This window comes from Labrus mixtus, chromosome 4 (genome assembly GCF_963584025.1).
Source record: "Labrus mixtus chromosome 4, fLabMix1.1, whole genome shotgun sequence".
Classification (NCBI taxonomy): Eukaryota; Metazoa; Chordata; class Actinopteri; order Labriformes; family Labridae; genus Labrus; species Labrus mixtus.
In genome coordinates this window covers 4,726,774-4,752,416 of record NC_083615.1, presented here as the reverse complement: position 1 = coordinate 4,752,416, position 25,643 = coordinate 4,726,774, and the positions used below count along the sequence as shown (strand labels likewise).

General features: G+C 40.4%; 2 protein-coding genes across 11 annotated transcripts in view; both read left to right on the top strand.

Moving 5' to 3' along the window:
- mef2aa (myocyte enhancer factor 2aa) overlaps positions 1–17,275 on the top strand; it is a 62,540-nt gene extending 45,265 nt beyond the window's left edge. For 2 of the 9 annotated variants that reach the window (XM_061035240.1, XM_061035239.1), the window contains exons 4-11: positions 1,110–1,244; positions 2,575–2,797; positions 4,549–4,608; positions 9,832–10,016; positions 11,560–11,583; positions 12,985–13,114; positions 13,277–13,400; positions 13,590–17,275. In XM_061035240.1, coding sequence (XP_060891223.1) covers positions 1,110–1,244; positions 2,575–2,797; positions 4,549–4,608; positions 9,832–10,016; positions 11,560–11,583; positions 12,985–13,114; positions 13,277–13,400; positions 13,590–13,926 — 1,218 coding nt within the window. In that variant the 3' untranslated portion in view covers positions 13,927–17,275. Of the gene's footprint in view, positions 1–910; positions 1,043–1,109; positions 1,245–2,574; positions 2,798–4,548; positions 4,609–9,831; positions 10,017–11,559; positions 11,584–12,984; positions 13,115–13,276; positions 13,401–13,589 lie in introns of all 9 variants that reach the window. The other 7 variants (XM_061035241.1, XM_061035245.1, XM_061035242.1 and 4 more) reach the window with 7 other exon arrangements.
- Positions 17,276–17,721: 446 nt separating this feature from the next.
- Positions 17,722–25,643, top strand: part of mctp2a (multiple C2 domains, transmembrane 2a) — a 33,934-nt gene continuing 26,012 nt past the window's right edge. Inside the window, exons 1-6 of one of the 2 annotated variants that reach the window (XM_061035237.1) lie at positions 17,722–17,921; positions 20,558–21,511; positions 22,673–22,838; positions 25,040–25,182; positions 25,285–25,361; positions 25,470–25,584. In XM_061035237.1, the coding sequence (XP_060891220.1) occupies positions 17,907–17,921; positions 20,558–21,511; positions 22,673–22,838; positions 25,040–25,182; positions 25,285–25,361; positions 25,470–25,584 (1,470 nt within the window). In that variant the 5' untranslated portion in view covers positions 17,722–17,906. Of the gene's footprint in view, positions 17,922–19,838; positions 19,955–20,557; positions 21,512–22,672; positions 22,839–25,039; positions 25,183–25,284; positions 25,362–25,469; positions 25,585–25,643 lie in introns of those variants that run through there. The other variant, XM_061035238.1, reaches the window with a different exon arrangement.

Here is a 25,643-nt window from a genome sequence, read left to right as displayed (position 1 = left end):
CAGACAGGGCAGGGCGCTGCTGTGGACCTGCAGTAGCCTGATAGAGGAACCTCGAGAGCCACACATAAATCATGTTTTGATGTACACTGCCTTGATATCTCAAGCTGTCACATGCTGTCAGCACGTCTTGTTAACGCCGCTATTCAGAGCTGTAATGAGGAGCAGAGAACAGCCCGTATGAAACTGAGCAAAAGAGCAGTGTAGCTTTTATATCTTCAGTTGTACAGCATTTTTTTCCCCCTCTGAAATTGGAATCGGCTTTTTATTGCACCACAACTCCCCAACCTATGCAGTACTTATGAGCTCTTTGCTTATACAATAATTGCTTAATTTCATGCTCAAATAAGCATCTTTGACCACATTTGATTATCCGCTTTATTCTTCACATGCATTCATTGTGATAAGATCCCGCGAGTGACAACCATACCAAATCGGGACAGTCTTAAAGTGCTCTGCTGTAGGATCTCCTTATGCAGAGGTTTCTTCCAGCTGGGTGGCTCATGATGGCTGAAATGTGATGAAAAATGCAAAAAAGAAAAAAGAAAAAACACACTTGCAGCAAGAGAGGGAAGAACAGGAAAGGAAGGAGGGGGGTCGAGAAGGAGAGAGAAGCGGGATGAAAAAAGAGGAGGATACATTTTTTTTTTGTCTGGACACTTTTAAAGATTGGAAGGATATAGAGTGACACGTCAGTTTCCCATTTCCTAATACTCTTGAGTTGAACTACAGTTTAGACGGAGCATTGGTGTAGCAGCTTTTGTGATGCAACAAAACAACTGAAGGACAGATTACACTTCATGCTTTTATAGATATTATTTTGGTAAGAATTTATTTATTAGCTGATAAGCAGCACAAACACAGAGCCACATCTTGTATTCTGTTTCTTTTCAACTGTGTAATTTCATTTCAGAAATTGAGAAACAAAGGCCATAATGACTGTGCTAGTCCCGATCCAGAGGACTGTTTTGGGCACAGCCCCCTCATGGACGACCATTTCGGCAAACTAAGCGAAGAGAGTGATTTAATGTACAAGCGCTGTGGTGTAAGTACTTCCTTTGTCCCCTGCTGTTTTGTGTTGATTCCTGTCTTTATGTTGATGTTCACTACAGGCGCTAAACAAGAAAGAACACAGAGGTTGTGATAGCCCGGACCCCGATGCCTCATATGTCCTCACTCCTCACACTGAAGAAAAGTATAAAAAAATTAATGAGGAGTTTGATAATATGATGAGAAATCATAAAATCGTAAGTACTGTAAATGCAACATCTTTGCTTGGCTTTGTGGCACACAAGGATTTTCACTCTTATTTTCATTTAACTTTTCCTCTTTTTGTTACCCCCACCCAGAACTTCTGTCAACCTCTTTCAGAACTACTCTGGCTTACGATTAATACCCCCCTTCACTGGGTGTGCGTTTGTTTATACGTTGATTTGTTCAGCAACTGATACTTTGGCACACCCTGATAAGATCACATTTCATAAGAACAGGTGAATCGTTGCATGCATCTTGCTGGAAAGATTACACCACAGTATCATGTTATCAAAACTCAAACAGGAGTCGTTTCTCAAACACATCAGTCATGTACAGTAATGTGAATGCTCGTCATTCAGATAACCATGTTCTGTGATTTAAATACCCTTATTCAAAAACATACATTACGTTACATTTACATTTCCAGTTTTCTTGATGATGTAACTTTAACAATTTCTCCTTTAACATCTTCTCTTTCAAAACATTCTAGTACAAACAAGTCATTCCCCTGAACAGTTCCAGCACGCTAACACCACACTATCATTTAGCATCTTCCCTCTCCCTCATCAAATACCACACTGGCTCACCCTTTAAAGTCCCTACAAATCTTTTGTGATCTTATCATGCGTGACAATATTAGAATTGTGCAAGAACATAGTGCTTACTAAGCAGTCATTTTCTCTATGTTCCTTACATGAAGAGCATCACTTTGCCATTAACAAACTAATGATAACACCCGACTGGCTCACTGGATAATGCTATGATGAAACGTTCTCACTGCCACCTGTCATTCTCACTTACGCTTTGCACAGTCAGCACTTTGAAGGTAAATGCAGGTGAGTCACGACTCTCGTAAGTTGTGAGTCCCTGTTTCCCCTCTCTGCTGTGGTGAGAAACACAACGACACAGTGCTTATGCACAAGACAAAAGACTGTCCAGTGCTGACTGCTGCAATGCCAAAGTGATCACCTGAATGCATGTTTTTTTGGATTTGTGTTTCCTGTTTTCTCTGTGTTACAGTAGCACTGAAGATGTGTGTATTCTATGTATGATGATAATGACAATAAACTTTTTTTTGATGGTTATCAAATGTCACTCAAAAGCCCTCAAATGTTAGGCAGAAATGATTATCTTATTTTGTGATACAGCAACTGTCTGGTTTAAAAGGTGTAGTGTATCCTTCATGGAGTTTCCTAGTGTTTGCACTGCAATTGATTTATTAATGATATTGGATTAATAATGCATTGCCAGTCACTGACCAACCACCAGACGTCATGTTTTTGAGTGTGTATGTAATCATCTGTGTTTGTCCTTCTGTTTTAGCCCTCAGCGTTGCCTCAGCAGAACTTCTCAATGCATGTGGCGGTGCCCGTTTCCAACCCTAATGCCATGTACCAGCAAGGAGGGCCTCTGGGCAGTCAGGCCCTGGCTTCAGCCACAGTCTCCCTGAGTGACAGTGGGATGCTGTCCCCTCCCCAGGCCTCTCTGCACAGGAATGTGGGCTCGAGTGGAGGCCCCCAGAGGCCCACCAGTGCAGGCAGCGCAGGTTAGTAGGCAACAATTGTTATTTAGTCTCGGAAGATCCAGACAACTCAAAGGTTATTTTATCTGGTGCATTAAAAGCCCCTTTGTGTGTATGTGTATGTGATTACATCATCTTTTAATCTGATGTTTTCTATGTTGAAGAATTTGATAGTAGTAGTAAAATGAACGTGGTGGTCATTAGCCTAGCTCGTAAAAAAACAAAAAAAAAACGAACAACAAAAACAACTAAATAACTAGTTCCTCATTCACCAGAAAGCATTCATGTTTGGTGTATTTATAGTAAGATAAATGTAAAATTTAAAGAGAGTGTGAGATAAAAAAAAAACATGAGTGTAACATGCTATTAGCTAGCCACCATACATAACAACCACACAAAAAACTAAACACCATAGAGGAGTTTTGGGCAGATTTTTTTCACTCAGGGTGGAGCCAGACTCGTCACTTGAAACTGAAAACTTTGTTATAGTTGAAAAGAAAACATAGCATAACCACTAGAATCAGAGCCTGGCTTTTGTAAAGAAAAAAAACAACAACTAACTAACAAGAAACAACTTCTTACGATCAGAAATGTTTTAACATTTCTTTCATTTCACTTTGTGATTATTTTTGATAACAGAAATTTAAAAAAAAGTAATGAGTGTTATTTGAGAGAGTTGCAGGCTTTACTGCCAAACTATCTGCTAGCAACAACACATAACAACCCTGAAAAAACACAACGCCTTAAACTGTTGTCACACCAGTGATGTACACCAGGATAGGAATTTGCCCTCCCTTCATGCTTACCTTGGCTAACAGTCTTTTGTTTTTGTTTTGTTTTTATTTACTGGATACTCAGTAGAAAGAAATGGTTCTGATGTAATCGTCTACAAGGGAGGGAACAAGAGTAGGCTTGTTGTTTGAAGTGTTCAAACTTTTCTCTTCAGATAACTTTTGAATTTCTTTTGTTGTCTCTAATACATATATATATATATACATATATATATATATTTTCTAGGTCTAAGATCAGAAAGTCACATCATACTAACACCCTCACCCTGTTTTTTTGTGTGTGATATGGTTTTCACACCCTCTGATATGATCATCACCACACTATTGACTGTATCAGCATTGGTGGAAAAATGATGTCAGGCTATGCTCATGCTTGTGTTACTGGTCTGACTCAGTCAGTCCAGATGGCTTTTGCAAGAGTCGGCTTCACTGCATACGATGGAAGAACAAGCATCAAGGTGTGAAATATCTCATTCAATTTTAACCACATATCGGAATTAGCTCACACCTTCTCATTTATAGGGGATTTACTTCATTTTTTTTTTTCCAACAACTGCAATTTGATCATTTGCTAAATGGTCACGATTGTGTTTTTATTTTGAACAAACGGGGCACACATTTTCTGTGTGTTTGATTTCAATATCTCTGAGGGTTAATATGTGCTGTGAGAAACTGTAGATACATTATGAGATGAATGATGACTTCTTCAGTTGAGTCTCCTTAGTGGAATGTTCTTTTTCCCATATCCAACTTTACAAACATAACAAACCTGCTGATCACAGCATGGTGTCGCCCCTCTTTAATCATATATCGAAAAACCCCTCACCATGAGGACACTGGCAGGAGCACATGTCTCCCTTTCGTTTGCTGTGAAGATCGATCTCCGTGACATTTTCATGTCTGCTCAGGCATCTCTGTCACATGTTCTGCTAGCTTGCAGAAGGATGCAGATGGTTAATCATATCACTCTGTGCGTCTCATTAGGTGGCATACTGGATACCACAGACCTTTCAGTGCCAAGTGTTGTGGGCTCCAGCCCAGCGGGTAAGTCCTCCCGGAGAGATTCATTAGCTCTCTGTAGCTCTGCCCAATAGGCCTCCTGCTAAGCACGCGAGCCGGATAGCTGTGTATCCATCTGCGATTGGTTCAAGACATCGCCATTATCTCTGACTGATGGCGCCTTTTACAGACTTCATTCCCCCTGTATGCAAAAGGAATACATGTGTTGCTTCACCCAGCGGAGGAATTGTATGATACGCTTGTTAAATGCACGTTTGAGAGTTGGGAAATGGATCAGCAGCCTTCACACAGTCGGGTTTTTTTTGTGCTTGAAACCAACCCCTGTTACCAGGCGAGGCAATTAGCTATCCAACCGACTCTGGCGGGTAAATAAACGCAGCATTTTCCTTTAAACTTGTCACCTCTATGTAGCCTTTCCTCGTCCTGATTCCTTTCCCTCTATTGACAGGTGCATCTGTTTACCCCCACAGCTCTGGCAGCCCTTATATGGCTGGAGAGGGTCTGTAAGATGCCTAGACCAGCATAACCCTGTAGGTATTTGAGCCATGACATCCCACTAAGTCCTCAGTACACAATGACCGAACAGCCTGTCATGGCTGCTATGTGCTGTGTGAGAGACTGAGGCAGGTGGAGTTTAACTCTTCACTTGTCTATGAGCTTGGTGCTTGAATGCTGCATGAAGTTACAACATGGTTAGATATTTGTTCTTATATGTTTTGGAAGTCCATAAGAATATAGGCTTACAATGGGATATTTTGGTCAGATATTGATCAGAACATATGGAGACCACCTCAGATCGGTTTTCAAAGAGCCGGGTAAGATTTAAGTTCAGGGTGTGGTAACGGCTCTGGGTAGAGATAAGATCTTCTGCCAGGGGGCGTCAGTGTTTGGCACAGTGTGTGCATGCTGCAGCTGTTGTTTGTACCAAGTGTGTAGAACAGCAAGAGACTACAGGGAGGGGAAACCTCTCCAGCCCTGCTGTCAGATGACCATTCCTGACATAGCTCTGATTTTTCACAAGTAGCAGCTATGACCACAGCAGAAGCCTTTCAAAGTGGCCAGATGGAAGATGCGCCGTGTGATATCTTCTCTCCTGTTCACTGGTGTCACCACACAGAGAAGATATTACTTACATGTACATGTACAGGAAGATTTCTTTTTAACTCAGGGCAAAAATAGAAATGACTTCCCAAAAAACCACTGTTGGAGTTATTATTTACCTTCTGGCAGATTGCTCAAATTGCCGGACTTGGAAGTGGCATATGTTGATGTCACGGTGAACATTATTGGTGAGATTTTTCCAGCAGAAGTGTTTCTCTTGTTCTTTCTTAAATAAGCCATCTGCTGTTGTTTTTGTCTAGCTTTTGGTTTTAGATAATGTCTTTAAAGCTCCACTACACCCTCATAAACCCCACTCTTAAAGTCTCATTTTATAGTTTTATGACCGATTTTTTCCCCCCAACAACTCATACAATTACAGCGAATTAAAAGCTCTGATCCTTGACTTGTGAGCTTTGAGAACAAAGTTGTGGTGAACAGGAGAGGACTTAAGAGGCCTCTCTCTCTCTCTCTTTCTCTCTCTCTCTGTGTGTGTCTCTCTATCTTTCTTATGCAATTTGAGCATTACAAGCTCTTAAAACTCAATGAAAAACATGTTTGTAGGTATTCAGAGTTGAAATGTTGTTCATGTTGGATAAAACAAAACAATAATGTGAACTGTTTTGTCAGTTTTTTCTTAATCAGCAACCTTATGGGCTGAAAAACGAAGCCAAGGCAAAAGCGCCAAAATGTGTCTGCAGTTTCTTGAATGGCCACTTGAGGCTGGTTCCGAACACTATTTGATCACCATTGAACTTCCTATTAAAAAAAGCCCAACTTTACAGCAGACACTTACATGCCAACAGCCTGGTACATTTTTGATCTCAGCTTGGTTCCCCTTTCACAAGAAAGGAAGAAGAATGTTAGTGTATTAACATTTTTTGGATTCAGTTCACCTATGTACACTATATGAAGCCTTCAAAGTGTGCATCCTTAAGATAGGAGCTGCTGTGGGTGACATATGGGTGCCGCGAGCTGTTTGTGGTGTTACCTCAGCATATTCAAGTTCCTAAACTTCTGGCCTTTTGTAAAAAAAAAAAATATGGCCACTTCTGAGATGGCGTTGGCCAAAATTGAGCATTTGAAACGGAAGTCAAAAAATCAATAGGTAATGTCATGGTGTCCATGTCCACTTTTTATATAAAGCCTATGTGTGTGTTTTTCTTTTCTACAGGAAAAGAGTTGAGGGGAAGAACAATCGTTTACCTCCTCTTCACATCCTGTCCGTTCTTAGTTTTTCTGAGACACAACAATAGGACTGTGCGTAGCGTCTATTATTAGAAAATGTGTTTTTGGAGGGCTTGATTCAACATCTACCATTTCTCAAAGACATTTTTACCTGAACCTGACGCATGTGGGATGCTGGGCACAATAAGTCACTGTGTTTTCTTTCCCTGAACTCCAAATGAAAACTGAATGTTTCAGTTGTGAACACAAGGCCTTATGTAATGGCCCTGTCCCAGACCGTGTTAATAATTCAGGACAATGAACTGAAACTAAACAGCTTTCAGCATGCACAGATTCCTGCCAGGGAGGATTTATTGGCACTACCAGTCCGTTAGAGGAGTCTCAGTCTGGATATGGAAAGAAGTCAGGCATCAGAAAAAGCCTATTGAAATGTCTCTGCTGAAAGGCTTGGTCTTAACTTTTGGCTGTTACCTTGGCTCGAATACGTCTTTGTGGTCAAAGTCTTTGGCAATGACTTGAAAAGCAGTGTGGGATTTTATCATCATCAGACATCTGAAGTTATAATCAGAGACACTTTCCAAAGATATGCAAGTCATATGGGTTAATCCTTTTTGAATTAGCCAGTTAAGTCAGTACTTAGTGTCTGTCTGTCTGTCTGTCTGTCTGTCTTTGCCGTGTGTAGCACTTGTTATGTGTCCAGTATCACACTGTTATCAGAACACATTATGTTGGTTCAAACATAAAAAAATTAAATAACTGAAATGTTGATAAACACAGAGTAACTACATTTCAGAATTAGTCATTTTCAATCATTAACAATGAACAACAATGGGCTATTTAGGTATTCAATTACAATTAACGTTTTTCTGAATCTGAGTTTTTCAAGTTTTGTGAATGTTTGGTGTTTTTTTTGCCAGGTTCTTATGTCCTCTATCTTTTATTTTGTCTCCATGTTTGTAGTATTCATATAGCCATCATATGTGTGAGCAACATTACACCTTTCTCTACAGATTGATTGTCTATATCTGCGGAACACTTGGACAAATATACATATATTTTTCCAAATCAAAAGAGCCTGTATCAGTTTCAGATGTATTTGTGTAAATAATTGAGCTGCAGCAAAAATGCTTTGTACGTGAACACAATATAGCCATCACATGCTGTGTAGGAAAGAAGTATGGAGAAGCATATGTTTATGCATTTTCACTATAAAAATCACAATAAGTCCAAACAGTTAAAGGACTGGCATCATTAATCGGCTGTGTTATATTTGTATACTGGATTTAACAGTTTTAGGACATTGTGCACGCTATCTAACTGGTGGAGCTTGTGTGATGAGGTTGAGCTACATATTAGAATGAAGTCATCATACATGTTATAAGTACATCTGTGCTTTCCCAGCTATGACGGGGGGCGGGGGGGGGGGGGGGGGGGATTTCTTTGTCTTGTTTTTCTCATCAACAGCCTTCAGAAAGCTCTTCACATGCAATAATGCTATTCTGAATAATTACATTCCCTTACATGAAATTGTATTTTGGACTAACATCTTATTCCCACTCAATGACATCTTCACTGCTTTAAATCAGGTTGTCTATTTTTAGACTCTTGGACGTTTACTCTGTTAATTCTGTAAACATTGTTTTCTTGCGGCAGCCAAGTCTGGTGTGATCAAAGCCAAGCGCTGATGGGGATAGCTGCTTGTATATACTGTTGATTCAGCTGTGTGATACTATTGTTGGCTTCATAACTGTTTATTTGACCGTGAATTGTTGCTGTCCTTATCTTTAGTTAGAGGGGCTATTGTTCCATTATGTTCCTACGCAAGGGCCTACTCATTGTGCACACACTTTGTGTTTCAGTGGGATACACCACACACAATGGAGAGGTTAGCAACTTGTTGAAGTGTTAGTGATCTGTTGATGCAGTGCTAGATACCATTCAGTTTTCTTTCCGTTCTTTTCAGGATTTACACATGTATGTATTTCTAAAGGATACATTTATTTTGCCTTACATAATGCCACTGCACATCTTTTCGAAATTGAGTGCACTACAATCATTTGTTTTTCATAGCAAATCATTGCTTTATTTCTATTGGCGTCGATTTTGTGGAATCTGCAGAACCTCACTGCAGACCTTGTTCAGATGAGTCACACAGTATATTGCAAATGAAAAAAAAAAAAGCTCTCTAGGTTATAAAACCTTGAAGGAGTCATATTTTTTGTGAAATCTGTCTTTTAGAAATGAAGCACTTGCACCGCTCTAACAATTCTTACAGGTCATTTTGCTATTGCAGTTTTTCCTCTGCATTATTCTGTTTTCATTAGAATTCTTATTTGTGAGTCTCAGTCATCTCAAACAACACATACCTTCTTATTGACTGTAATGATCTGCTGATGAAGCTTACATTTTGCATGCAGTAGCTGTCCAGAAGTGGAGTGGGAGAGATGAGGGTGGGTAGTTCCTGAAATAAGTTGGTGGGGACTCATTCTGACTTATTGTAAAAAAGGAAATGACTAACAACCCTCCTTATCAAGTTGTGAATGTTTAAGGGATCGTCTAACACTTTGCTAATGTTTGTGTGCGCCATGTTAAAACAACATGTAGACATCTTTTATTGTTTTTTATTCAGCTGTAATGGCTTCAGCTATTTCTTTTAAGCAGTCACAGTACATTTGCCAGTGAACTGCTCCTCCTCCCATGATACGAAGACTTGACTTTGATCCAATCATTCACGATAAAAATAAAAGGCTCATCAATTTTGAAATGGACATTTTATTTTTGTAAATGTGCAGGATAATTATCCAAGTCTATTAAAAGTTCCCAGAGGGTTGGAAACACTTAACGTTGCGTGCTGCGGCAGGAAAAACAACACTGTGTGAGAGTGCTGCTTGATGACTGAGAGTGTTGTCAGTCACAGTCCGTGGTTTGATGATGTGTTTCTATCGCTGTGTACCTCTGCAGGGAACGGTTTTGTTAACCCCAGGGGCTCCCCAGGCGTCCTCAGCTCATCCAGCGGCAATGGCCTGGGTAAAGTCATGCCCACCAAGTCTCCCCCGCCCCCTGGAGGGAACATGGGAATGGGAAGCCGCAAGCCAGACCTAAGGGTTGTTATCCCTCCGTCTAGCAAAGGGATGATGCCCCCACTGGTGAGTACAAAGCACACCACTGCACAAAAAAAAACAAAAAACACACCAACTAAAGGACCTTCGAGTATCTCTCCTGTAGGGAAGACAAGTGCCTTGTTCAACGTCTCAATCCAGACATTAATCGCAGAATGTCTTGCAGTATTTTGCTACAAATTATCACATCAATGTAGCATCGTGCCGTGCCAGTGAGGTTGTCACCTCACCAAAGAGTATCTGCCAAGTGGGAATCACGCACAGTGTGCAGAGCTGAGCGGCATCGCTCTCGTGCTCTTGTTTTTCTCAGATCGCCTCCATTGAATGTAAATGGAGCCAAGAATCTGCAGCCCAGGTGTCATAACTCTCACTCGATGGCTCACATTTAAATGGAAGACTTTCTCTAATGATAATAATAATGAAAGAACAGGGCGTTCTGACCACAGTGAGCACCTTAAGGCAAACTACAGACCTCTGGTCATAAATCAACATACAAAAAAAAGCTACAGGCAGGGGATTCTCAGACACTGTGCAGATGATATGCCATTTCAAAACTGTGCTTGTTGCTGACAGCAACAGGAGCCACTCCAGGAAAATGATTGTGTTTGGTAAATAAACCTCGGGTTACTGGGGGTGCTCAAGCTTCAACTGGCCCTCGTGCTTTATTTTAACGTCTGCGCGTTGCCATGTCTGCATGTGGAATCAGTAGAACATGGCAGGTAGTGTTGTGAGAGGTCTGGAAGAGGTTATGCTTTGGCTTGAGGTCGGTTCTGTTCTGCCTGAGCGAATAGAGCAGTTTCAAATGGTAAAAGGCTGTGAGGGCGCAGGCTGTGGCAGGTCTGCAGACAGCCTGTCATTAGGCCATAATGGTATTAAATTAATCACATCTCAGTGTGACAGAGTGTAGATGAAGACTTAATCAGGGGGCCAGGGTGTGAGCCAGATAATATCTTGTCGCCCTTGTCGTGTCTTCCTGCCGCTATTGATTGAGTGTGGGTATTAAGACGGACCCGGTCTGGTCGCTGTATGTTCCGCAGCAAGAGAAAAGATGGAGGACGGGCTTCAGGTTTCTCTTACAGCGCAGGGAGGAGTTGAGATACTATTTGAGAGGCGTAGTACTATGCAGTCATTTTTTTTTGAGAGGAAACCTTCTCTTTGATTTCTGTTGCTTACATGATAATCTCTTTGTTGAATTCAGAATTATTCTGCTGCCTTACTGTACTAAACGTACTTTCCCTCGGTGAGTTTTGTCCTGCAGGACCTGACTGCTGATTCCTCATCATTGACCACATAACAACTTTATAGCCCAACATGCTTAAACATTAGAAAATCACATTGAACATTTATAGATAATGGCCACAGTCTTGAACTGAAGATGAAAACTTTGGTGTTTTTTTTTTTTTTAATGAAAAAGTTAACACCAGACTATAGGAATAAGAAGTCACCCACACCTCATATTACTTATAACCTCCAGTATCCAGACTGCTGGCTCTTATTCCAGAGCGATTTACAGTTGCTCTGCTACTTTTTCGGTAACTCTGCCTCTCTTGTTTTCTTCTGTCGGGATCAGTCGGAGGAGGAGGAAATGGATTTGGTGAGTTTTGACAAATGCCTGAGCAAATGGCTAAAATGTTACACGCTTCCGGTAACCAGACGTGCTAGACAAAAGGGAGCGATTAAACAGGAGACTGGCTCTCAGAACTGCCTGCAATAATACATAAGAACAATGTTTGTCACTGCATGTTTTGGGTTTGGCCTGTGAAAATTGCCTCAGCCTGTTTAAATTGCTAAATGTTAGTCATATACCACAGAGAGTTTGAGGAAAAAGAGAAAAAGCTAAAGGTGTAAGTTTCTTTAAGATTGTTTTTTTTAAACCGTAACAATAAAGTCACTATCTGAAACATTTCAGAAAAAGGGTAGAAAATATAAATGATTAATACTTTTGCTAAGGAAGAGAAGATTACGTCATCTTTAATGATATCATTCTGTGCGATACTTGGTTTGGGTGAAGTCATCTGGCTGGAGAGTGTTGGAACAATGCGAGGAAGCCATCAACTACATTATGATGCAATGCTGCTTCAAACGTAGCCGCTGGCAGCTGCTAGTCACATTATATTTGGAAGATTTGTTTTCGTATTGTTTCAAACTATGTCTGCTTTGGATTAGTGTAGTAGGAGGTTGTGCGTTTTCGTAGCTCTCACGGCGTAGTCTGCTGCATGACCACACTGTGCTGTGTAGGTGTGATTGTGAGGACGGCATGCTATAGTCACTGCACTAAAAAACCACTGGAGCCTCACTGTACGTCACCGTGGGATTTGAAATGAGTCATTTATTTAGCTCTTTGCACCCGCTCAGTTAAAAGCTGTTAATTTGATTGTGAAACCTCAGTTTGTTGCACTCGGCGTTCCTCACCTGCACTTTCCCCCAACAGGGTCCTTTTTCATATCTAACAACGCCTGTTTATGCATGTCAGTAATAAACTGCACTGTTTACATCTCTGAGTTCTCTACAAAAAAAAATGGAAGAAGAAACAAATGATTACATTAATGTTTTAATTAAATTATGTAAAATGTTTTTTAAACTGAAATCCATCTATATATATATTAAGCATGTGGTTACTACTTTGAATATGGGAAAAGTTTACCTGAAATTAGTAAATACACAAACATTTAGTGAGCCATGTCTGAATAAATGTCTTAAATCTCTTCCCCTTAAACACAGAAAATATTGTTCATATGTAAAAAAAATTCACATACAGTAAAGTGTGTAACACAGAGAGACCAGAATACTGTCATGAAGTTACACCACCACCTAGTGGCAGCATTTAGTAAAGCACTCAAGCATCTGACAACCATGTGTTTCCAATATGTCAGTACATCAATTGCACACTCTAAATCTTTGTATTAAAAAACTATAAGAGGGTGTTGTGTTTTAAAATCTCCATTAATGCAATTCCCATGTTTTATTATTTGTATTTATTTTATTTTTTCTGCAGAACACCCAGAGGATAAGCAGCTCCCAGGCCGCCCAGCAGCTGGCCACTCCAGTAGTGTCTGTCACCACCCCCAGCTTACCCCCTCAGGGTCTTGTCTACTCGGGCATGCCCACCTCCTACAACCCTGCTGGTGAGTCTGGCCTCGCTTCCCCCTCAGACTAACACAACAGCCTCAGCTGTGACTCTTTGTACTGTACGCTGTTGGTTCTTGCTCTCTTCTCAGCAGCATACAGTGTTGTAGCTGCAATGTGAGAGGAGTTCTCACTGTGTGTGGCTGCTTTTGTTTTTACAGAGTTCTCCCTGAGCAGTGCAGAGATCTCCTCCCTTCAGGGCTTCAGCTCTCCTGGGCTCTCGCTGGGCTCCATGTCGGCATGGCAACAGCATCAACTGGGCCAGGCAGCTCTTAATTCTTTGGTGTGAGTAACACACTTTCAAACAAAGGCACATTCTCCAGACACCCTCACATAAAAGCAACACCCACTGTGCTCTGTGATATCATGCTGAATCACACATTTACATGTTCCTGCCGTTGTTGCACCTCACTTTTGTAGTCTCTTCTTTTTTCCAAAACTGAACACAGAATGTCATGCTTTTGTTCTCTGCAGTGGTGGAGGTCACCTACCTCAGGGCTCCAACCTCTCCATCAACACCAGCCACAGCATAAACATCAAGTCAGAGCCCATTTCACCGCCTCGAGAGCGCGTCACCCCCTCCGGCTTCCCCCCTCAGCAGCCGCAGCAAGGGTCCAGCCGACAGGAGGTTCTGGGACGTTCACCTGCCGACAGCCTCAGCTCCTCCTGTAGCTCTTATGACGGCAGTGATCGAGAGGACCACCGGCCAGACTTCCACTCCCCACTTGGGTTGGGCAGACCCCCAGCTGGCTCCGAGGACAGGGAGAGCCCCTCAGTCAAGCGCTTGCGCATGGACACGTGGGTGACATAAAGAGCCGGGATCAGGCCTCCAGTCACCAGCCAGGCAGAGAGGGGGAGAGGGAGGGGTGAGACATGGAGACAAATGAAAGAGCAAGGGTTCTTAGAGCTATCATTACTATACTATTATTCAACTCCATTTCAATTTGTAAGACTGAGTGGCAAAATGTTACAAAACATATCCACATAAATAATTCTCAAACTGAAGCAGGAAGATTTAAAAAATCTCAGTTAGCTGGACTGAATAACGTGCACAAACAGGTGGTATCAGGTACTTGGTGCATTACATATTTGCAAGTGAGGACGTTTAAAGAATAATCGTTAAACAATAAGTGGTAGATTATCGAAGTCACCGGTCTAGACAGACACTTACATGTAATTGCTGTAATGCTGTTGTGCTTGCAAGTTGCAAACAAAATCTGAAAAATTTACGTTGCTTTCAAGCTGAAAAAAACCCTCGAATATGATGAACTATCTTTGAAATCATGCTGTAAGACAAGACCTTTAACTCAAGTGGCCTCGTCTCATTTATCGATCAGTTCATCAGGAAATACAGAGAACATGGAGTTAATTTATACTTTATACTACCAGGATTTTACATGCAGTGAATTAAACGCAGCAGTTGAGACTACTTTAGTGATCAAATGAAACAGTACTGTTGGTGGTAAAACAAAAATAGCAACAGAATTATTGCAATAATGACATACTATCATTTTTTAATTTAAAAAGAGTAGGATATATAAATGTGCAATTAAGAGAATGCAAACCTGTCCAGTTGAACTGGTGAGAAAATCAACATGTTCACAATTGTGTAACAGTTCATCAGTAATATAAGCCAAAGCTGTTCTTTTGTGTTGTTTTGTACAGTTACTACAGTTTCACTCAAATGCACCGTTTCTTTCATCGTAGTTTTATATTTTATTGTGCTTCATCACAAACGGTGTAAGGTCATGTAAACCTGAATCAATATCTAAAGCCATGAACATTTGCTGTTCTGTTTGTACAAATGAAAATTTGAGCCAAACATTTTCCTCTGTTGTGTAAATAAGGACTTTAATATATATCACCAGGGTGATAGTACATACTGAATGTACTGTATAATCACCGTTTTCAAGAAAAGTATATTTTTGTGGATTACAGCCAAGTTTACAAGAGTAGACCCTTAAAAAGTAGATCATTCACTGGTCAATATTTGCTTTTTTCTTTTGTTAATTTACTGTAATCTCTTCAAAATTGAATATACAACATAACCTCCCATGTGTGTTACTTCCAGATGGTTGACTTGTTTTTTTTCCCCTGTCTTTATTAGTGGTGATTGTTTGTCCTGAAGACATTGTATTAACAATGCTGTGAGGTTGAAGTTCCACTTGTTTTCATATATTTGTGAAGGATGATCACAAGGCTAAGGGAAATCGGGAATAGGGTTTCTTCCCTCCTATTGTGGTAGCTCTTCTTAGTTGTATACCAGCAGCTGCTGAATACACTGCCAACATTCAAACCCAAGGTCCCAGCCCCACACTGAAGAATAATCTATTGTTATTGCATGTAGCTCATCTGAAAGACATGCCATCTCTCGAGCCCGTTTTCCCTATCCTGTTATTGGTTCATAGAATTTAAGCAGAGGACATATATGTGTTAGAATAGGCTGCCGACCTTCACTCAAAACAACATGCCTGTGCCCGTATGTGGTTGTAAATATTGCAGTCTACTTGAAATGTGAGTCATAATTATGTACAAAAAAAAAACTCATGTATTTCCTGAATTGACCGTGGAAATTGTATCTTACATCAATGCCCTATTACTAAAAAAGAGTACTATTGGATTGGGAACCTTAGAGCTAAGAGAAGTGATAATCCAAAGGAGTTTAATTCATGTACGATGGAAAGTGTCTTGCAAAGACAGAAGGGGAGGGGGGGAAGGCAGTTGTGACTTGTTTTCTTCTCCATCCTCAAAGAAGCTAATAATTCAGCAGCTGATTCATCATTATAACATCGACAACAATGCAATGTCATTGACTTCAATCTCACTGCTGGATTGCACACATTTGTATGAGAAGTTTGCTGTACGAGAAAGGTATTACTCTGCATTCACTGTGACATATCCAGTGTGCTTTACTGAGGTTTCTGTTCTCTGCGACCCCATCATCAGCACCATGCTAGTTCTCAGTATGCTCCCCTATTGATCTATGCAGCTTTAGCCCCCCCAGTTCACACTGACATTAAACAGACTATGATGTCCCGACATCAGGTCATTTTTTGAGTCCACAGAGCATCAGGAAGAAGAGCATCTGAGGGTTGACTGTTAGCATTAAGTGCCACAGCTGGACACTGCTGGACTAAACAAGTTCCATATGATACCTTTCATTACATGATTGATTTGAATAAACCCCCAGAAATATTTTCTTTTTCATATACATTACTACAAAATACTTGACATTACAGTAATCCATAATACAATCAGGTTTAATATAGCTGGTTGAAATAGCAATAATGAAAGGCTACAACAAAAAATGTCTGCCTTTTTTCGGGCAGCACCACCTCCTAGTTGAGCACACACTTTAGCACTTAATAACATATCAGGGAATTTTCTAGTTTCTCTATTTACCGAATATGCACAGATAGGAAATGCCTTATCCCAAAGAAAAAAAACGACAGATTTTTTTCATTTTATTGTCTTTCATTTAAAAAAAAACAAAAAAAACCCACAAATGTATGTGAACTCGACCAGACCTGCCTCCCCCTCAGAAAAGACTCGCACTCTTAACATGCACAGTGAATGCACTGTGATACACTTTGCTCTTTTGGGTCTTTGTCCAAATTGTGCACAATTGATGAATGTGAAAGGAGACGGTAATCAATGAACCTTTGGAGGACTTTTCTTCACTTTGCTGTGTAACAGTACACTGCTTTGCTTCATGGCTTTTATAAACAGAACTATGTGTTTGGTAAGTGTTTGTAGCTGATAGTTCACTTAACTGAAGAAGCTGTTTTCGGTTTGAATGCTCAGACCGTTTGGCGGCACAAGCTGGACTTTGTTGCCAATAATGAAATTATTTGTTTCCAAATCGAAAGATTTTAAGTTGACCTACATTTTATTTCCCTTGAATGTGTTATTTTATTTTCATCATACAATAAATATTCAAGTGAACTTTTTATTAAACAATTAACATACTATGCTAGATATTGTTGTACAAATTTGTATTCTTCACAAACGTACAAATATTGGCTTTTAATGTGTAATTTAGGTTATCTCTCTTATTCTGTATAAAATGAAGTAAACAACTCTTACATAGAATTTGTTCTCCTGTGAAGTCCCAAACAGTAGAAACTGTCAACTTTATTAAACACCTCAGTGTATGCTCACTTCGAACTTGATGTCTATCAATCTTTGAATTCTGTCTTTAAATTTCATTTTATAGACTGCATGCATCAGCTAGTACACTGAGGTCACAGTGATTGGCTCTCAAATAGCGATGAAAATCACACTGTTTTTGCTGTAAAAATGTATTAATTTCTTCATGCAGAGGCCTATTAGTTATCTCATTAAACATAATGTAGCATCACTGCAGTTTAGAACAATGATCACAAGGGAAATCTTGCTTTTGAAACCTTACCTATTTCAATGTTAACGTTTTCAAAATGTAAAAAAGAGTTACTATTATGATTTTATTTTTTATTGTTGGATTATTTTACCACCCAGCAGAAGATGTAATGTTGTAGCTAAAGTCTATTATCTAAATCATATTTTAAAATGAAGGGATATTTCAAACGAAACATCCGAGCCTGTGAAGTAAAAAGTAACTGTCAGATATGGAAATATTTGAATGGATGTAGGTACTTGGCCTCAGTCTTGTTATTATGAGTTTCTTTTCACCACGAGTTGACAGCAGTGCTTTACAAGACGAGCCCGTGCATTTCCACATTACCACCAGCAGGAGGCGCTGTAATACAAAACGTTAAACTGTAGTGTTGCTTCCTGGCCCTGCACACTTTCATGATACAGTCTGAGGTAAGTTTGATAAACCATTAAAGTTAACAGGTTTGGAAAAATTAAGAAATGTATGAACATTAGGTAAACACTACGTCCCTATCCAAGATAGCACATAGTTCACCGTCGACTGTGCCTGTTTGGGGGGCTGCAAATAATATGTAGGCCTATATTATCCACAAGTGCTCTTGTGTTTTTAAAACAAATAAGGTCAGTTTAAACTCTAAAATATAGCCTACATGTTAAAATGTTAAAATGTAGGCTACCTGTGGTTAATTGAAATTAGAAAGAAGTGTCAAAGTAAACCTTAACTTGTAAAAATCGATAAGTTACTTAGGCTACATTTTGCTAACGTTATAGTTACCTCTCTTGAATTGTGTCTTTTTGAACACACAGGGAAAAAAACAACTATTCAGGCTACCCAGTATTTCCTCTTCAGTGTGTTTTTTTTTTTTCTAAAGGAAGAGTTCTGCGTTTAGCATTGCGTAAGGCCAGTGGATTTCCTTGTTAAGGTTATCCAAACAACTAGAGAACAGAAGTTTGACTGCTCATTAAAAGTAGCCTATTTTACTCACAGGTGCTTGCCTGATTATACATTTTGATGCAAAACTGAATACGCATTTTAACATTGTTGCATTGCTGGTGTAGCCTATGCATAACACTTGGGCCACGCATGACAAACCCAAAACATAAAACACTGCAAGATAAACGGGTCTGGGTCAGCTGTGTCGTTTACAACCTTACTCTGTAATGTTTTCTTTTCACTGTGAAGGCCTTCATGTGCATTACTCAGTATTTGTCCCTCAGTGCATGTACTTGGCTTCCTCTCCATCAGACCAGCTGTGCTGCAGGCTGGAACAGCTCCAGTGTGCATGTGTAGAGTAACCAAGTAGGATTTGGGGCTGTTTGAGTTGTGTGAGAAGAAGGGCGACAGGCCACCTGCCATAGGGGCTTGCCCTGTTTCGGATCCCCAGCCCTGCCTTTCAACTGGAAGCCAAGTTTGGGGTGCTTTCATGTGGGCCTGATCTCTTTAAGACATCAGCAAATATTGAACAAGACTCAGTCCAGACTCAAACACATCTGTTGTCATACAGTCTCCACTGTTGTGCACCGGCAATGAGGGAGAGAGTGAACACCAGCGGGTCTGTTGCATTGGCTCCCATGTGTGGACAGAAAGCTAGAGTTTATACTTTGTAAACACAAATGCTCACTTTTGACGAGCTCGGGCTAAACCATGTTCCACTGTCAACAAATATGTGGCTGCGTGAAAGAAATGGAGTCTGATATGACAAGGCGGCCCCCGAGCGCCAGATCCCTGCCGAAGATCGGGGGGATGAGATAAGATGAACAGATAGCCAACATTTCATATGCCTCAGCCGTGTCGTAGAATCCATCAGCAGTATTTTGGGTCTGTTTTGGACAGATAAGAAGGACAGTTGTATTGCAGAATTAGGATAGATTATGGCATTAAGTATTTTATTTTTTCAAACACTTGGTCCTATGAAGAACCCATATTAGAGGAAGTGTAATGCATGCGAGTCTTAAAACTAACAAATAGCTCCACAAATGCAAATAAACAGCTAAATATTCAAATCAACATTAAACAGACTGTTCCTACTTGCTGTGCTGTGAGCAACTGTTTCATCACTGTATCAGTGATTCAGTGTGTGTTTAATGTCTCAATGTCTTAATAGACTCAATATTTATCGTAAGATTTTCTTCTAATCCTACCATACAGTCAAAGGATCCCAAATATCTGATCCTAAAGTCACTCTGTGTGTTACTACATACATAAAAAAAAGACTTTGGGAAGGGCTCATCACTTTTCTCTGCTAGCGTCAAAGTCGTTGAAACTCACCTGGTGAGACAGGTATGTCAGGTTTCACCCGGTTTCGCCTCTCCACCAATCAACTGTCCTCTGGCAGGAAAGTGAACTAGCTACATTTTGTGTTGCTCTAGCACTTTCATAATAGTTATGATGTTTGAGCCGCCTCTCAGGAAATGTACTGCTTCCCTCAGTGGATACTAACTTAGTGTGTCGGTTTGCTGGACAGGTAAAGTGAAATGTCTTAATTTTGACTTGATACATTTGTAAAGTTATGCCAGTTAGTGAAATTCAGGTGACGTTTTATTTCCTCAGAAAATGTATTTGAGATCATATGAAAGTGTCAGCGCTAAGTTAGATTTGTCTTTGATAATGTAGCACCTGATCTGACGCGGTATTTGTTGAGACCTGTACAGAAGTTGTCGAGGTAATTACTAAGACTTGACTCCACACAATAAGACTCAGTTGACTCAGATGGCTTACGTCGATGAAAGTTTCTTGCTCAGTCACATCTGCCGAACTTTTTCGAAAAGGCATCGCATATATCCCAAAAGACGTTACCATCATCAGGGTCACATTGACCCACCTAGACTGATCTGTGACGTCGATTACACTGGAGCAGACAATAAGTCTACCAAACATCCTTGCAGATATCAGGAAAAACAGTTGACACTCTCTAAGCTGTACTTGGTGTCACTCTGTCAGGTGTGACTGACATTAGAGAACAGTGAATAACCCTAATTATATCTGTACATTATAATCTGAATAACTACAGAAGTAAGTAATACAAAGAATCTTGATGTCCCTGTTTGTTTAATTTTTAATCTGAAAGGAATCGGTCACGATGGATGTTAAGAAAAAGACCTTCTTGGAGAACTTGAGGCTGAAAACCAAGTTGGCCAACCTGAAGAAGCCCCGCAAGAAGCCACTCGCCAAGCAGGGGAGGAGGCTGGCCCATCGGCGCAGTATTTCTGTACCAGACTTAAGGTTTGTGCCAGGTGAATCATATACAGACAGCGCCTTGGGGTCCACTACCTCAGATGCCAACTTCTTTGGCGTCTCCCCTGGTGTCAGTGATAATGATTCAGTTGCAAGTGGTTTGACTGCTGATGGACCAATCTTCATGAACGATTTTGCCCCAGTAACGAGACTCAAAGTTCCCCGGGATCCCACTGTGGCTGCTTTCAATAGAACAAGTGCACCTGTAGAATCGCTCACCCTGTATGAGGAATTTAGCGAAAGGATCACTTCAGAGAACAAGGTGATGACAGACAGCGTTGATGCACCACCAGGCGAAGAAGCCGAGGGGAATGCGCCTAAGTTTACTTTTAACCCTATTTCTGCACCAAGATCTGTTCTTTCACCAAGACCAGACAGAGTGGAGAGGGAAAGTCACTCTGCTGAAGATTCCTCAACGCACAGGGTGCCTTCAAGTGCTGTTGTTTCAGCGATTGCCAGAGCGAGCTCACTTGGAGAACGAGAAAACCCTTACCCAGAAAAGCCGAAAAGGCCGTTATCTGGATTAGGGACGCCGCCAAGAATCAGAGACAAATCTGCTGCGGAAAAATTGTCTCTGGTGTTGGATACTCTGGAAAATACAGATGGCACCTCTGCGGACTCTGCCTGTGTCACTCCTAACGAGGATCCAGTCAACATGCCCTGGACGACAGAGTCGACAGAGGAACTGGAACGAGAACCTTACTCCCCTCTTTTCGTTAAACAGTTCGAGATGGAGGAGGCTTGGCTGGAAGACGCCCAGTCCGAGGAACCCCAGGAAGAAATTGAGGTTAGTTTTATACCAATTGAAATCCCCTACATACAAGGTCAGAGAAAGTTGTTTTTCGTTAAGTTGTATTTTTTTGGCAAATTTTGCATTTATTAAATTGGACAGCTAAAGGGAGACAGGAAAGGTTGCTCTGAGAGAGTGGGGGATGAAATGCAGCAAATGGCCAAGGCCGGATTCGAACCCATGACGGCAGACTATGTACATGGGGGCATGCCACATAACCGCTATCCGATGCCCCAATGTCATTTGTTGTTGAAGTCTGCCAGCACTTTGAATCTTTTGTATTCACTTATCAATTTTATTATTTTTTTGGTAAAACATCTAAAAAAAAAAGACTAATCCAGATGTGATCAAAAACAGTTTATTAAGAACTCCAACTTATATTACTAATCAAAAGTATACAAGCTCTAGTGCCCTTAAAATCTGATCTGAAAGAGGTTGTGTTGAATAATAATAGTATTATATTTAAAAAAAACAAAAACATATATACAAACATATATCTTGTTGTTATCAATGAAGTTTACTCATTAAGTTACATGTGATATACTCTCACACTGGGCATATTTGCATAGTTATATTTCACTTTCAAATGTTTTTCCTTTCCCCCCCCTCATACTTCAGCTGTAAACATCAGAGTGGCCCTCAGCCAGGCATCTTTTAGAAATTCCTTTTCAAAGTCTGAGTTGAAATGTTTTTTTTTTCCCACTCTCACATAAACACTAGGACATGTAAGGGACAAAAACAGTATAGGTGTATCTGACTATTACAGAAACAGAGACTGTTGTGTTCTTTTTTTTGTCCAGATGCCTCTGAGATACGGAAACTATTCAAAAACCCGTGTGTCTAGTTCTAGGAACTGTGTCGTACAAAAAGTATGCAAAACCACCGATAACATCTCACCTCGCTGTGCTGTTGAAAATGTTCACTGCTGTGCTGCTGACCAGGTTTTTGTCTCTGAAGAACATTAGCTGTAGTCACTAGGAAACTTTTGAGTATGTTTTAAAGTAAAAAAAAACATTTCCAACAACAAACTTTTAAAAAAAGATAACATGGACAACAGGATTGTTTGCACACCCAGATATTTTAGCTTCTCTGTACTAAAGTAAAAGTTTGCATTCTACTGTTTCATAATATTAAATCACAATCTTTTTCCTCATCTAGCTGTCCAGTGAGCCCTGTGATTTGTTCGATGAAAATCTGCAAGATCCCCTGGAGAACTCTTTGCCAGCGGGGCCTGAGGTTCAAGTGCCCCAACCATTCCAGAGATATCTCCTGGACATCAACCTGAAGCAGGGGAAGAACCTGGTCATCCGAGACAAGCGCTCTGGTAGGTCAACAACCTGTAGGAGATCCATAAGGCCTTTATAGCTGTTCTCAGTCTGGGAGTATCTGTCTCACATGGATCTTTAGCAGATAATTACTCCCTTTACAAGCTAACATCAAGCTGTTGTCTTGACTGTGGGGACTTTTTGAAAACCCCCTTTGGATCAGAGCAGATCAAGAGATATCATATCAAATTTCTTGTAAAGAAAGCGGTTCTTTTGAGTGTTGGCTTAAGATTGAGCCTTTGATGAAACACTGCATGTATACATACAATGCCTATACATCGTGGTAATCTTTCAGTGCTTATGAACCAGCAGACAGTTGAAAGTAGAGAATGGGAAAATGTGTTATTGTGTATAAAGGCAAGATGGGCTGTGTTCAGTTAATGCCTCTGTTTACTTGTAAGGATGACGTCTCATGTGAAGTTCCGTTTGTACAAAGAAAAAAAAAAACACTACAGAAGAATGCAGTCAGACCAGTATGACGAAAGACAGACTGGTATCAAGAAATCAGTACTAATTAAAGAGAACACACAATCTGTACATGAAACCGCGGGTATTAAAAACAACTGATTTTAAAATGGCATGCCAGATGAAATAGAAGAGGACCCCTTTGCCAATCTTAATTGGCAATCACATCTATAATTAGACTGATGGGCTATCTGAAAACAAAGCCTTTGTCTTAAGAAGGAAAAGTCGTTATCACTTATCCCACAAAATACATTGTGCACTATTTTGTTTATGTGTTCAGGTTTGATGTTAAAATTCAGATTTTCTCTCTTGTCCTGCAGATTATTCTAAAGTGCATTTGGATTATTCATTTTATTTGATTGTTATTAGTACATTTTAGACATTTTGTAAAATCTATCATCAACTTTGAAAGGCAGTTTTGAATTTTACACATTTGAGTATGTTTATGTTCATGACTTCAGATTTATTACCCTTTGAAAATGATGTTGACCCGGGTAAAAGAAGACAGAAACACTAGTCTCAATTAGTCAGCTCTGGGGAAGCAGTGACACCCGGTGGCCTCAAATGGAACTACAACATTTTTAGTAAAATCACATGTTGTCCTTTACTAGACCTTACTTAGACTGATGAACTTATTCTGTAGTTGAAACTGTTATACGACAGAATTTCATGCTACATAAATCTTAATCCATTAAAAATGTAAAACCTGTAGGGTGGTCACAGCCCCTCCAGGACCAGTTCCCTACTCCCTGCTAGTTGAGACCTTACTTTCCCTGACAAGATGGCACCAAGATGATGCATTCCCCACACGCCCCCTGTCTCTCCACTGTTTGCCCAACAATCAACCCCGTGCCAAAGGCTTACCAATGGCATACATTGTCATTACATATTCTAAAAGGACCCACGCCACCAGCCCCCACTCCTTAGTTTTTTGTTCTCGCCTTTTTTTTCCATTAATTTCCATCGTCACCGTTCTCAGTCATGCCAGAGCTTTTCTCCTTGCTAGCTGCCACATTCTCCTCCTGTCAAGTTGCCTGGAGGTTTCCCTGTCACAGGCTGGCAGGGTGGAGCTGCTGTGGGTCCTGCCTGCCTTTGCGAGATGTTCATTTGGAGTGGGGAGCTGACAGGCCTGACAGCCCATCCCCACAGGGCCTTTGTCATGTGATTCAAGCCTCCCTGCAGGCTCTCTCAAGCACCCCTTTATTCCTCTATACAAATGAAGGCATGGGACTGGCTTTCATTTTTTTGGCCAATCTGCATGCAATTGCAGAAACAAAGAAGTCCAATACCCCCACTCTACTCACTGACAGACTTTCTTAACAGGCTCGGGAGATTAACACTGGTTGCTTCTCCATTTTGGTTTGTGGTTGCCTCATGCTGGCGAGTGTTTCTACTCTTTCACAATTAAACAGCTACATCACTCTGTTTTTGCCATGTGTGGGGTACACCTCATTCTCACATACCTCCGTTTCTCACACAGCCTGCATGGGGGACGGATGTGTAGGTGGATGTGTTTTAAATGTGTGTGCATATTTCATACATACTTTTATCATTTGAAAAAGACAATATGTCCTCCAAAGGGATAAACAGTTTGCATTAAATATTTCACTTTCACCATGAATTGCCATGAAATCACATGTGTATATGCTGGGATTGTTCATTCATAACAGTTAAGGTAATTACCACCTGTGTCAGACAACATTAACTTGCTCTTTTTCTTTCTATTAAATTTAAGGTACCAGTGATCCTTATGTGAAGTTCAAACTTGAAGGGAAGCAGCTTTATAAAAGCAAAGTGGTTTATAAAAACCTGAATCCACGGTGGAACGAGTCCTTTAGCTATCCTCTTCGTGACAGGGAGCACATCGTGGACGTCCGGGTAGGCATTGTTTGTTTGAACAGAAGTGCATTATCAGAGGTCACGTGGCAGAGAACACAACTTCAGTTTATAATCTCAAGGATGTTTGTTGTTTTGTTGCAGGTGTATGATAAGAATCGGACCGCTGATGAGTTCATGGGCTCCAGCATAATTCCTCTTAAAAATCTTGAACTGTACAAGTATGTAAATATATATATATTTTTAATTATTTAGAGAATACATGATCATAAGGATATTACTCAGTGTTCATTCCTTTTATTTGTCATGCCTTGTCTGTCTCCACAAAGAACCTATGAATTGGAGCTGCATCTTGATGATCCAAAAAGTAAAGAAGATGACATGGGAGTAATTACTGTTGAAGTCTGCCTAATGTTTCGAGATGCCACCGTCAAAAGAAGCCCTGTAAGATTATTTCCATGCTATGACAAGTTTTTCTTGATGCAGTTTTTGTTTTGTCCCTA